General features: G+C 38.7%; 1 protein-coding gene across 1 annotated transcript; it reads left to right on the top strand.

Annotated features, from left to right (window-relative positions):
- Window positions 1-4,484: 4,484 nt before the first annotated feature.
- Window positions 4,485-13,720, top strand: rmdn3 (regulator of microtubule dynamics 3). Its single transcript, XM_053336865.1, has 12 exons — window positions 4,485-5,038; window positions 7,522-7,711; window positions 7,926-8,066; window positions 9,595-9,931; window positions 11,048-11,150; window positions 11,270-11,330; window positions 11,425-11,500; window positions 11,596-11,673; window positions 11,948-12,046; window positions 12,133-12,186; window positions 12,274-12,354; window positions 12,473-13,720. Exons 1-12 carry the CDS (start codon window positions 4,837-4,839, stop codon window positions 12,530-12,532), a joined length of 1,482 nt encoding a protein of 493 aa, XP_053192840.1. The 5' UTR covers window positions 4,485-4,836; the 3' UTR covers window positions 12,533-13,720.
- Window positions 13,721-13,834: the final 114 nt, after the last annotated feature.

Raw genomic sequence — 13,834 nt, forward strand, 5'->3', positions numbered from 1 at the left:
AGTTATGAAGCAAACGCTGCCTTCATGGAGCTACTGCAGTGAGGGAGAACAGGACCGGGCGGACCAGCGTTGACTCTCTCCGCCATGTTGCGTCCGTTCAGCAGCGCCTGGCTGCCGGGGAGGCTGCTCCACTCATTTATAAACTAGAGAGGGCGGAGAAAACACGGAGGAGGACGGACACAAAGTGTCCAGCCAGGTCGAATCATGAGCAGGGTCGTAGCCAGGGGTGGCTCATTCAGAGCACAAGTGCCCCCCCCCCCCAAAAAAAAAACCAAAAACAAACAACAAGCCAGCACCACCATGGAAAGTTTGACTAGATTTGACCACTTATTTGTCACTTATATTTGGTATATGATATGAACTGGTGAGTTAATTTAATTCATATAAAAGTTTGTTTTCAGTTTTAGAATTGATTTTAAGAGTTCACTTTATAGTTGGCAGTTTTACCTGCTGAATTATTGCTTCCACTTCCTGTTCCTGGCTCCTAAATATTTGCTCTCAGGGGCTGGCCAGGGTAGGGCAAGTCCCCCCAAAACAAACCAGCGAAGCCCTGGAAGAGTTTGACTAGATTTGACCAATTATTTTCTGTCACTTGTATTGTTTCTATATATGAACAGGTGAATTAATTTTTATTAAAAAAAGTTAGTTTTTAGCCTAAGTTTTAGGATTGATTTTAAGATGTCATTTTATGGTTATGTTGGCCAGTTTTATCTGCTGAATTATTGCTTCCCCTTCCTGGCTCCAAAATATTTGCTCTCAGGGTTGTGGCCAGGATGGCTCATTAGAGCGGAAATCCCCCTCAAACAAGCCAGCAAACCGCTGGGAGAGTTTGACTAGATTTGACCATTTGTTTTCAATCACTTGTACTGGTTTATGAACAGGTGAGTTAATGTAATTCAAAGAACACCAACAGCAGTTAGAAGTTAGTTTTTAGTTAAACAATAGCTTAAGTTTTAGAATTGATTTTAAGATTTAACCGTTACCAGTTTTACCTGCTGAATTATTGCTTCCTCTTCCTGGTCCTGGCTCCAAATAATTTGCTGTCAGGGGTCCTCAGCTCTGGAACTCTCTCCCGCATGATATTTGTCTCTTAAATCATTTGAACAAGCATTTCATTAATGCAGACACACTGTTTTATTATGATGATAGCCTTTATATTGTTTTATCTTAAATTATTGTTGGGTATTTTATTCTTTTTTTGTATTCTTTTAACTTGTCTGGTTTTATTTACATCATTTCAGTCGTGAAATATTTTAATCCTGGTCCAATCATCAATCAAACTTTGCAAGTGCTATAAAGTAAATGTAAAGTTTAATATTGTGACTTCATCTATTAGTAGTCAAAATACTGTATCTAAAACTACTGGAAGCAGTCTATAAGATACCAACCAATGGTAAACTGTATAATGTGACTCCTTCGTGACAGCTAAAAAACAGTCTTCATCATTTCCAACTTCTTTTTTTTATGTGTTAATGTTGTATTGTCATCATCAGCAAAACTGTGTATATATACTGTATATGGGACTTTTGCAGACTAAAGGAATGAAAATGAATGGAAAATTACTGCCTTTTTACTGTGAATTGTATGCTGTACTAAACTACATGAACCAGTGGTAGCCTTAATCTAGAGCAACATTCCCATTGTGTATTTTCAGTTATCATTCCTTTATGGAAAGTGCAAATTTCAAAGCTGCATAAAAAAAAAAAATAGCATAAAAACAAAGCAATGTGTCTCATCTGAGGGCCCACAGTGACTGTGGGGCTCTAAACAGACACTCAAGTCAATTATGCCTTCAAGCACTTCCTGTATGGGACCAGTTGTTTATTCACTGGACAGGTCTGACTGCATACCTCATGTGAATATCATTCTCACCCAGAACCTTTCTTTAACTGAAATTCCCAATGCTCAGTGTCAGAGTGTTCCCATTAGGCCACAGAGAATTCCAAATGCAGGACAAGGAAAAACCAAAACTTTTTTGGTTTCTGGACACTAAAGACAAAGAGGAACATGACAAGGGAGATTGTTTCCATTGATATGGAGAGAATTCGATCATCTGAATCTGTTTTATTGAACAGGAATCTTATGATTTGAAAGGCCATCATGTTATTCAAATCAGGATGAAAGGCTGCATGCTATCTCATTATAAGACTGAGACATTTACACAGAGATCATCATCATCCAACAGACCCTGTTTATTGCAGTTTATTATGTAACCAGATCATCTTGAGGAATATACAACTTGAATTTAAGATCCTCTTCCATTATTTGAGGATATTATCAGGCACAAGTACATAGAAGTACATAGACAGGTAAAATAATTTGGTCTGTTTCCCTTCCAAACATGATCTGAAACCAAGCTGATTAAACTATATTAATTTTACATTTAATTATGTAAGCATGTTCCTGGAAAGTTATCTGGCATTTGTGTCTAACAGTCCAGAAGTTTATTTATTCTTCACCTAAGCATCCATTTCCACTTGGATTTCTGGTAGGAGTATGCAATATATCCTCATGTCTTACTGGGTGAGTGACATTGTGAATATCGATGGTTACTCTGACTTATTAGAAACGCTATGACATATTTTACACGTTTAGCTTTCATTTTCATTCTCCTGAGGCAACAAATCAGCTTTGTGACTCACAGTTTACTCCCTGCAGGTGTCAGTCTGTCATGCTGACTGAAACTCTTCATCAATGGCATTATTCTATCCGTTGGACACATTCTTGGCACACTTCAGTTTCTGCAAAAAGAGTGATTGATTTTGATCCATTGTTTGTCTGAACATAGTATGTGGGTCAGGTTCACAGTGGAAACATGACTTAGCAGGTTTTTTCTAGAGGTTACCAGCCACTCCCAGGCATTATGGGACATGTACTCCCTCCTGGGTATCATTTCCTCCTTGTTCATTGTGTTCATATCCAGTGGCTAACTTGTCTGTCAACTTCAACTGACTTCTGAAATATGAAGTAACAAAAACATTGTTTAATGCCAAAAGAAAATAGCAACAAATACATAGCAGATATATGAAAATGTGCTGAATGAATTTCTCTGAATTACCTACTAACTATATTAGATTCACTGTAAGTTGTAGAAACAGTGACTGTATTTATTTTTTCATATCTGTGACTTTAAGAATTAGATTAGTTGCTCTGTATTCCAATGACTCTGGTCTCTTTCATCTGGCAACTGACAACATAATTAACAAGTCATATTGATATGATGTAAATACTTTGATAAAGAGATGGTCATGGACCAGTTACTGACATGAAAAAGGGAGTAACACAGTAGGCTCCCACAGTATTTGCATGCAAGTTAATTGCATCGCTCACAGTTTGTAAAAGACAAAAAAAATCCTCAAAGTCATTAGGATTAATCTGCTGGGGAAGTCTGTACCCACTTTTGTGACAATCAATCCAGTGGATGTTGAAATATTTCATGAGAAATGCAAACTTTGACCCACTAGTGGTACTAGAGAAAAAGTCAGGGGATCACCAAAGTCATTAGGATTCACCCTTTGAGGGCCACTAATATTTCAGTATTTAATTGTGCTTTAGTGGTGCGTATTACCAACCAAATTACCATAATAGTAAATGCCACACAGATAATCTGGATGAAGCCAACTCTGTGGGTCCTGAGCCCATTCAAAAATGAGAAATTAAGTAAAAAACTAAGTCAGAATGATGAGATATTACTCTGTTTTGGTTGTTGTTGTTTTTTCAAAAAGTAAGTAAGTGTCTGTAAATAGTTGGTGAGTGTGTGTGTGTGTGTGTGTGTGTGTGTGTGTGTGTGTGTGTGTGTGTAAGGTTCTGACAACAGAACAATACATACACTCACTTCCCTCTTTATTAGGTACACCTGTGTGTTATTGTCAGGAAGATGATAATTCTACTTTATGTTTATTACTGAGGTCATAGTGGGTGATGGTGTTGTATTAGGATACATTATATTGAATGGTGTTCCTAATATTTTGTCGACTGTACATGAGGGGGGCAAAATATTAGGAACACCATTCAATATAATGCACTTCATTACACCACCACTTAGTATGACCTTATTAATAAACGTAAAGTAGAATTATCACCTTTTTGACAATATCAACAAAAATTTTAAATGTATGAACCTCATTTAAAAAAGAGTAGAATTTAAAGCAGAGTGGTTGTACTGGATTGCATTAGATTACACAGGTGTACCTAATGAAGCGGCCAGTGACTTTACATTAAAGTTGTGTTTTAGCCAACATTTAACTTTTTTGACTCACTAGCCGATCATTTTTAGTTTGCCATACATGAGCAGGTAAATACTGACACACTATTTCAAGTTATTATAGGGTTAGGGTATTTTATTTTCCTGGCGGAAGTGCTGCTCGCTTGTCAACACGTCTTATTTTGGAAGTTGTAACCGGACGTTATCAGGTGATATTGATGTGACGCAGCTACGATTTATGGTTTTATAGCATCATTGCAGCCAGTCGACAAACATCTGCAGTTCTTAGTATAACGCTAACAGACTCTTCTAGCTTTAAAACGTGTCGACGAAATATATAGGAGAGGTTCAAAAGGGACATTATAACAATTGCGTCAAGCTTTATTAAAAACGTCGTAGTTATTAGCTTAGTTATTAGCTGCTGAACGTCATATTAGCGGAGGGCTGATGACAGCAGGCTAACGTGCTAGCAGTAAACGTGCGTCGTGCTAACATTATTTTCTCTAATTAGTTAATTTGTGGGACTTTACCATGTCGTTAGCATAATGCGAGTCAATAGTAACAGTTATGTATAACGACATATAAAAGTGACGTAAGTAGCTCCGTTAAACGACGTGCGTGAGAGTGGAGACATGAACATGCCGCTCGGGAGGAACGGGTTCATCGGGCTTGCTGTGGGAGCTACAGCCGGCTTGGGTTTGATTGCCTTCATCATTTACAAAGAGATCAGCAAGAGAAGATGCCAGAGTCTGGTGCTGGAGGCCAGGCCAGCCGCCTGCGTGTTTGACGGGGCTGATGGAGCCGCGCTGCTGCGGGAGACGCTGGATGCACAAGGTGGGTGGGTTGGCTGGCTGTACTCAGCCTCACACACATGGAGGCTTGTCAAAAAGATGCATGTGTGTTTGAGACAGAGAGAGAGAGAGGTATGACAGGTACTTTCCCTGTGATAGTGAAGATGATGATGAAGTATGTGGACCCCATGGGACCTTCTTAGACGACGCTGAAGTTAGCTGGCAAATTGACAGTTTATTTGCACATTAACAAAAAAAAAGTAAGAGGAAATAGTAAAACACGTGTGTGTGTGTGTGTGTGTGTGTGTGTGTGTGAGAGAGAGGTAGAACCAGGGGTGATTCTAGTATCAGACCTTCAGAGGGGCTCAGCTCCTAATGACAATGTTACATACAGTGCCTTGCAACTGTCCACTTTTTTTTTTTTTTTTTTTTTACTAATTTCACTGGATAACATAAATTACAACAATAAATATTAATACAAAGTAGAGTGGTCTACTATAGTGTACAATAATAATAATAATAATAATGGTTCAGAATAAACAATCACAGATTTCTACAGAGAGGAACCTGAGATAGTGAATGAACCCTGAGGGAAAGATTATATATTAATATATATTAACTACTGAAGTACATTAAAGCTGTTAAAATAAAAGCATTTGAACCTGTAGCATAAGTGTTTGTCCCATCTGTAACAGACGGGCTTGTTAAATAATTAAAGTCCTTTTTAAAATACAATACTAATTTATTTATTTTAGGGGTGCTGAGATCAAATTTAGTATGTAATGAAGGCATGATATTTTACAATTTAGCTATATTTATTATATAAAATGACTGAAACACTAAACTTCACTGGGAATTGAATAATTATAAATGACTATAAACACATACACAAAAATATATGTATGTATTAAACTTGAATTAAGAAAAGGATACATATACATAAAATGCTGCCTATATAATTTTGAAATATTGGTGCATATCGGACAACATATACGCCGATACTGATATATCTGGGAGAGGCCAACATGGGCCAATAATATCTGTTAGCGATATATCAGTCTGGCTTTATTAATATTACATACTAACATTGCAACATAAAGCAAAATAGCAAAAATAATAAGTGAAAAAACTCACAAACATGAAAAAAATCTGGATTATGTATTAGAATATTTTGTCATCAAAGCATTTTTGAGTTTCATTTTGTATCTAGGTAAAGACAGATATCAGAGTAAGTTCAAAATTCTATCCCATAATTGGTCTCCATGGTATCTTACTGGATTACTGTCCTCCAGCTGTATGGTACATTGGTAGGTACTTGTCTAGTTAAATAATACTTTATCTGAGTATTACAGATACACATGTTTGTGTTGGTAAATCTCTACTCATGTATTTCAACTTCAAAATAAAGGTACATATTTGAAGAATATTAATATCAAAAATAGTTAGTAAATGATACTTCCACAATGAAGGGAAATCAATGCTAAATAATGATACATGGCTGTGAATTTTGGACTGGATTAACAAGGAGACTTCAGAGACTAAAACCATTTAAAGATTTGTGAAACATTTATTCTAGTTGCAAACACAAAAAAGGGCGATATAACCCCCCGCCCCTCCCCCATCCAGACCACATGATTCATTTTTAGTGGAGTCTCCTTGTTAATGTAGTCCAGATTTCTAAATTTAGTGGATTGTTGTCTACTGATTGGTTAGTTTTTCTGTTTAATTTTGAGTACTTCCTGTCATTTGTTTGTATTTCCCTAAATTGTGTTAGCCTATTTTATGTTGTGTTATTTTTTCCTATTTTGTTCTTGTTTTTTTTTTTGTTTTTTTAAGTTGAGGACAGGTCTTTTGTATCAGCCTGTGGATTCTTCACCTCTCTTGTCACATCTTTACTTTTATTATCTGTATTTTATACAGTCTCATGTATGCAAATAAATCAACTGGCTGTATGGAAATGAGTGAAATGAGCCCTTGGTCATCATGTCTCTGTCTAACACACAAAACCCTGACTGCTGCAATTATTGTTTTCAGTATCAATTCATGTGCAGCAGAGAAGAGTGAAAAGTCCCCACTACAAATATCTGGTCCAAGATGATGTCATCAGATAGTGTAAGACATGGAAGGGCATCTAATTCTTAAATATGAGAGCTGAAAAAGAGTCAGTTAAATGGTTAATAGTTTAACATAATTTGTTGAATAGCTTTTAATGTGACTCCTGGCCTGGGAGCAGTTTCCCTTGGATAACTGCTGGTAGGGTGTATTGAAGTTGTTTTATTAGGATACCTCCTGTGGAGCTATTTCCTGGCGTGTCCAACTGTTAGGAGACCACAGACAGACCCAGAAGAGATGGAGTAGTTATCCATGTAGGTAGGGAGAAGTAAGGCTGGACTACAGATAAGCAGGGAAAACAGATGAGTTTTTTGGAGCTGGTTATGATGATAGTTAGGGGTACAATATTGACTAAATTACAAATAAGTCAGAAACCACCTGTCTAACGTGTTGTCTCCATGGTTGGCTGTCCAGAGGCGGAGGCCCAGCAGCAGGCTCTGGCAGCAGTGGAGGCTGTGGTGCAGGGCCTGTCCCCAGAGCAGCAACTGGAGCTCAGGAACCAGCTGGACCAGGTGCTGACCTGCGTGTCCTCGCTGCGCTCAGAGGTGGCCGAGCTGAGGGGGGGTCTGCAGGACATCGCCCTGCAGATCATCCAGGATGTCAAGTGAGTGGCACACACACACACACACACACACACACACACACACACATACACATATCAACGAATATATCAGGAACACATATTTTTCTACCTGAAAGTGTTCAGATGGATATTAATCTCATGTCTATGTGTTCAGTACAGAGATGTCCAAAGTTCAAAAATAAGTCTACTTGACTGACCTGTCTGTGTGTGTGTGTGTGTGTCTCCTTACATTCAGAAAGGGAGTAGAGGACAGCCAGCGTGTACGCAGGCGCCGTCACATCCATAGAGACCGCACTGACTCCAACAGCTCCAGCTCCATCTACTTCACTGCCAGCCAAGGTGTGGCCAGCGCATATGAGGAGACCAGTGAAGGAGGGTATGTTACTGTGATTGGCTGTTGTCCAAAAACAATGGACCAACTTGTTCAATAATATATTTAGACAGCTGTGTTTGTACTGTCTGGTTTACTTCATTTGTCTCACTTAAGAGGTGAAGAGTGAAGAATTGGTATTTTTGGAGTTTTAAAGATGTTTATTATTTTTATGCAACAGTTCAAATAATATAGGTCCATCAGAACATGAATGGTGTGTGAGTGCAGTGGTGTTCTAACATTATAGACAGAGATAAGATCAGGCTGTGTTCAAGCTTTGATATAACAGTATGTGTGTTTATGCTTCTTAACAAGATTCATCAGCTCGTTAGTGTTAATCTCTAAGATGATTACAGGTGGTTAAACTAATACTAAGTAACACTCACATTCATTCTGACTGTGTGCTCAGAATGAAAATAGCACTGCATTAAAAATACAAGGGACAGGTGTGGGGGGGCAGGGGGTGTTGTATCACTTACCAACAGGATGATGTAATATAATCCAGGCTGGACTGTCTGGATTATATTACATTACTTTGAAATCTTATCAGTATCAGCTGGAACACTGCACAGTGGTATTTAATGCTTTGACAACTCGGCAAAGTTATCATTTTATCTGTCAATGGATGCTCACCAAATTAAGTGTGTGTGTGTGTGTGTGTGTGTGTGTGTGTGTGTGTGTGTGTGTGTGTGTGTGTGTGTGTGTGTGTGTGTGTGTGTGTGTGTGTGTGTGTGTGTGTGTGTGTGTGTGTGTGTGTGTGTGTGTGTGTGATCAGCACTCACAGTGTGATGTTTGGTGCTATTACATTGCAACTGTTTTTGCTAAACTACCCAGAGTGTTTTTGCTGGAGTCTTTTGTGTTAACACTGCACAGAGCAAACACAGTGGACTCTTTGATGAAATGGATGAGGAGGGGCTGTGTTTCTCACAGAACACCACCCTCTTATTTTTAATCATTGTAAAGCTAATCATTTTTTAATACAACACACAATGACATATTTTATCCAGGTTTTGATTGTGAATATGATGTAATCTAGTGATGTAACTTGGGGTCATTGTGTTTTTGGGGTCTGTCAACATTGGACTCACCCAGGAAACCCAGCCAAGGTTTTATCACACCCCAAACTGTGCCCTTCAGTGCTGTGAGCAACACAAACCAAACTCCATTCTCCTCCATTGTATTGAAGTAAAGGCATAAAGTCATAGAGACAGATAGCTCTATGCAAATAAAACTGATAGTAACTGCATAGAGAGATGCCACACTTTTGAACTGACCCTTTATATGGCAAAACATCATTTTTCTCTAAATAATAAATCAATGTAATGTGAAATTCCAATTTAAGTAACTATAGTACATTAGTAATAGTAGTAGTAATAATAATAATAATAATAATACTCTTTATTTATAGAGCACTCAAAATCCAAGTTACAAATGGAATAGATAAACCATGTTGAAAAGAAATGAAAGCAATTCAAGGAAAAAGAAAATTCACCAAGTCATTAAATAAAAGCTCTGCTCATGTGTGTGTCTGCAGGTACTCCACAGCCTACGCTGAGTCTGACTACACTGACCGAGACACTGACAAAGAGGAGGGAGAGAAGGAGCCTGAACAGGAGTCTGAGGAAGAGGAAGACAAGAGCTGTGCTACCGTCCTCACCCTCCGCCAGGAAGACTCCCAGGAAGAGGAGGTGGAGGAGGAGAGGGGGCTGGAAGAAGAGGATGAGGATGAAGAGGAGGGGAGGCTGCAGCTGGTGACTGAAGTTCCCAGTGGAGAGCTGGCTCTCCTCCTGGCACAGAGTGACATCCTCCACACAGGAGACGCCAGCTTAAAAGCAGAGGGCTTTCAACTGCTGCTGGACAACAGAGCAGAGGTGAGATACTACTCACTGATCACATGATGTCAAACCACCTGTCAGTTTAAATAACTGATCAATCACTACATTCATTATGCTTGAACTGTTGATCAGACAGAGTAAGAACTGTGAAGATATCTCCACAATCTGTGATCTGAGGCATTTGTCATTATTTTTGATATTACATATATTATCAAAAATAGATTTGTTAATAATATAGAATATATATTCAGCCCTAGTTTAACTGTACTATCTTTCAGAGCTGCAGTGATTAGTTGATTATTTGATTAAATGACAGAAAGAACATGACTCTGCAATTATTCTGAATGCCAACACTGACCAATTCCAGCTTCTCTAATTGGACCTTGATGCTGCATTTTAATCAAGAAAATAATGATCAGATGAATTGATCATGAAAGTAATCTTTAGTTACTTGTTATGAAAGATGAGTTATTCCACTGAGGAAGACAGCATGTAAACCTGTGAGCAGTGATAGTTTGTGGAGGGACCTGCAGACATGTTGTGCAGTTGTGTAGCTCTGCCAGTAGGTGTCAGTAAAGCATCACTGAAGCATCACTTAGAGGTTACAACAGTCAGAGGTTTCTGTAACTCGGCACAAGCAGCTGTTACTGTTGTATTCCTTTTTAATGCACTATTAAAAGCCCTTTTATTAGTAACAGGACTGTTAGAGAATAGCTGACACAACCCCCAAATGTGTGTTTTATCCTGAAAAAAGCAAAGCCTCCAAAAGTGTTGTCCTCAAAACTCATCAGTGCTGACGGCAAAAAGACAAACACTCACACCTGTATCAACATGGAAACCCTATTATTACATCACTTCATTCATACTGTTGGTAGCACTGACAGAGGTGGACAGATGTTGCACTATTGTAGTGTTCACTTTTGGATCTTAAGCACCTATAATCCTGAAAATGTTCCATTCACACACATCTTCCACATCTTCTTTTCCTACTCTTAGCAACTGTTGCTAGGCAAAGGTTTACACTAACACATACCTATATTTATGGGTTAGGTACACCTGATCTGTTTGTTGTTAAAAATGATGTAACAGTGATTCTTACCTGTTCTTTGCTTTGGTGTGTGTGTGTGTGTGTGTGTGTGTGTGTGTACTCAGTATGGAGACAGCAGAGAGTTTCTATGGCGACTGGCTCGGGCGTACAATGATATGTACGAGTCTGCAAAGGACAAACAAGAGAAGAAGAACTACGCACAACAAGGTAATGAACATTTTATTGGTACAGCGTGTTGTATTCTGTGTGTTCAGTGTGACAGTAGAAGAGAAGGGACTGACCGTATCTCCAGTACCTGTCAGTAAAGTGTGAGCTGGTGTTTGCAGGTCGAGAGGAGGCAGAGCTGGCCCTGAAGAAGAACGGCCTCAGCGCTGAGTGTCACAAATGGTAAGAACGCCAGACCTGAACCCTGAACCCTGAGGAACACCACAGACTTACTGCTGACCCGCTGTGTATCACAGTCATATGTTTGTGTGTGCAGGTTCGCCATGCTGACAGGACTGACCTCCCAGCATGACAGCATGCACAGCAAACTGAAGAGCAGCCACATACTGAAGGTAACACAGCAACATTTACTTTATTCAAATGAGAGTTGAATCTAATGTACAGAAGTTGTGAACAGAGTATGATTAAAGCTTCTTCTCCCACTTAGGAACATCTGGACCGTGCCATCGCCCTCAGAGATGATGACCCCATGTGCTTCTACCTGCTGGGCAGATGGTGCTATGAGGTGAGACTGTAGATGTATTTTTTGATGAAAAGTGGCTGCTTCACAATAAAAGTCACCCCATGTTGAATGCTTTTAATATGAAGCAGCAGCAGATGAAAGGTTAGTATTAGCAGTTTGTTAGTACAGATCTGACACAGCTGTAGGAGAGTGATGGATTTTGTTACTTTAAAAAAAACAACTAAAATATATTTTTCACTGTCTTAAAGAAACTTGATCATGACTTAAAGACACGTGTGTGTCTTCACTATTAATTATTGAGATTGTGTGTCTGCAGGTGACCACACTTGATTGGCTGGAGAAGAAGGCTGCTGCTGCTCTCTACCAGACCCCCCCCAATTCTACCCTGCACGACGCCCTGGAGAACTTCCTCAAGGTACCACACATCCCTGCTGCTATATATTTACACTGTTACACTGTAAGTCATTTTCATATACTTTTAATGTTTGTGTGAATTTCCAGGCAGAAGAACTCAGTCCAGGCTTCTCCAAGACTGTAAGATTTTACATTGCAAAGGTAAGCAATAAGATCTAGAGTCATTACATACACAGAGTAGTGCATCAGTGTGTTTGTCATTGTGTTACCATGATGTTTGTCTCATAGTGTCACCAGGAGCTAGGCAACATCTCTGAGGCAACTAATTGGACGGAGCTGGCTGTGAAGATGCCCTCTAACACCAATGATGTAAGAACACACTTCACTCACCTCATTTAAACAAGCACAACAATCACTTCTGTTGCTCTCAGTACTCATCAGTAATCATTTGCTCTTATTTTTGCCTTTTATCTTTTTTTTTTCCTAGGATGAAGAAACGAGCAAACTGGAGGCTCAGCTTCGCGCGTTAACTGGCAAAAAAATTTGAACTTATTTTCTACTGAAAATCACCACGAAAGCACTCAGCCGATGCCACCGATTGGCCATGTGAATGCTGCCCATCTCTGATCATCCAATCAGACAAGTACTACAATGGCGGCTCACTAATATCTTTCCCTTCACTGGTGGATATCTTTGTCATACTGTCACTGTGAAATGATATGGAGTTTATTAATATTTATTTATTTTGCAGACTTTCACTGAGGAATATATATTGTATATCTAACTTTTTTTTTAATTGTTTGTCTTGTTGAACTGATAATCAAGTCCTTTAAACACAAGGTGGTTTTAGTTTTTCAGCACATTTGTCTTAATTGAACAGGCATATTTAAAGGGTCAGTTCAACCAAATAATTACACATGGATTCTACTATAGTGTGTGGTTTTATTTGTGCAGGTTTTTGCCTTCACCCTAGAAGAGAATGGGGAATGAGTTTGTGCTATTTGAGTAATATAGGTGGAGACAGAGATAGATGGTAAGAGGTGTGTTCATGGTCGTTTGGGAGGATCAGTCCAGTTACTGTAATTAGTCGCACTGTCAGAAGAACATATCAATGAATTTAAGGGAGCAGAAGGTTGTCTAAGAGGAGATTCAACCTACAATGGGAGGGGGAGCATGGGAATTTTACATTGTGTTGCAAATGAATTGTGTAATGTTATTTATGCAGGTAATATGTTGGACTGTGTTGGAACGTGGAGCATGTAGTCCAGTTTGATCAGGGATGTTAGCAGAGCTTTAAGGGAAGAGAAAGAGGGAGTAGAGAACTTTAACTTCATTCTGCCAGGTTTGTGTGGAGATAAATGATGCTTCATTTAATGTAGATGTAGTGATAGACTCATAGACTGTAGTGTTTTGATCAAAATAAGTCTTCAAATGTATTTTATTTAATTTATTATCCCCCTCTTTAAACTTTAAATCATGTCATTTCCCCCTATAGATTAGAAAACTGTAGTGGCGCTCACACAGTAAACTGACAATGTAAGGAGATTTCTGATTGGTAATGACTGACGTGTTCAAATGTTCCTGTATTTTTTCCTTTGAGTGTGTTTTGCTGCCTTCTGATATTTGAGTGTTTTTACATTCCTGTTATTTTCTGAAGTGAAAGCTGAGATACAGTTTGTTAGCAGATGACTTTAATGGCACTTTGTTTTCTCTATTTAATTTATTGTGTTGATTTTTATTTGAGATAACAGTGTTCCTGTCAGTGGATATCATGTTTTATGAAAATGATGGCATTCCCTAATTATTCTGATCCTGTGATGAAAAGTGAATATGCACTAAAGTGACACAT

The sequence above is a fragment of the Scomber japonicus genome, chromosome 17, assembly GCF_027409825.1.
Source record: "Scomber japonicus isolate fScoJap1 chromosome 17, fScoJap1.pri, whole genome shotgun sequence".
Taxonomy (NCBI): Eukaryota; Metazoa; Chordata; class Actinopteri; order Scombriformes; family Scombridae; genus Scomber; species Scomber japonicus.

Bases quoted from the DNA above. Each gene is read 5' to 3' on its own strand.
- rmdn3 (XM_053336865.1), top strand. From the start codon at position 4,837: ATGAACATGCCGCTCGGGAGGAACGGGTTCATCGGGCTTGCTGTGGGA. The intron at 5,039-7,521 runs GTGGGTGGGTTG...TTGGCTGTCCAG, and splicing joins GGAGACGCTGGATGCACAAG to AGGCGGAGGCCCAGCAGCAG. The intron at 11,331-11,424 runs GTAAGAACGCCA...TTGTGTGTGCAG, and splicing joins AGCGCTGAGTGTCACAAATG to GTTCGCCATGCTGACAGGAC.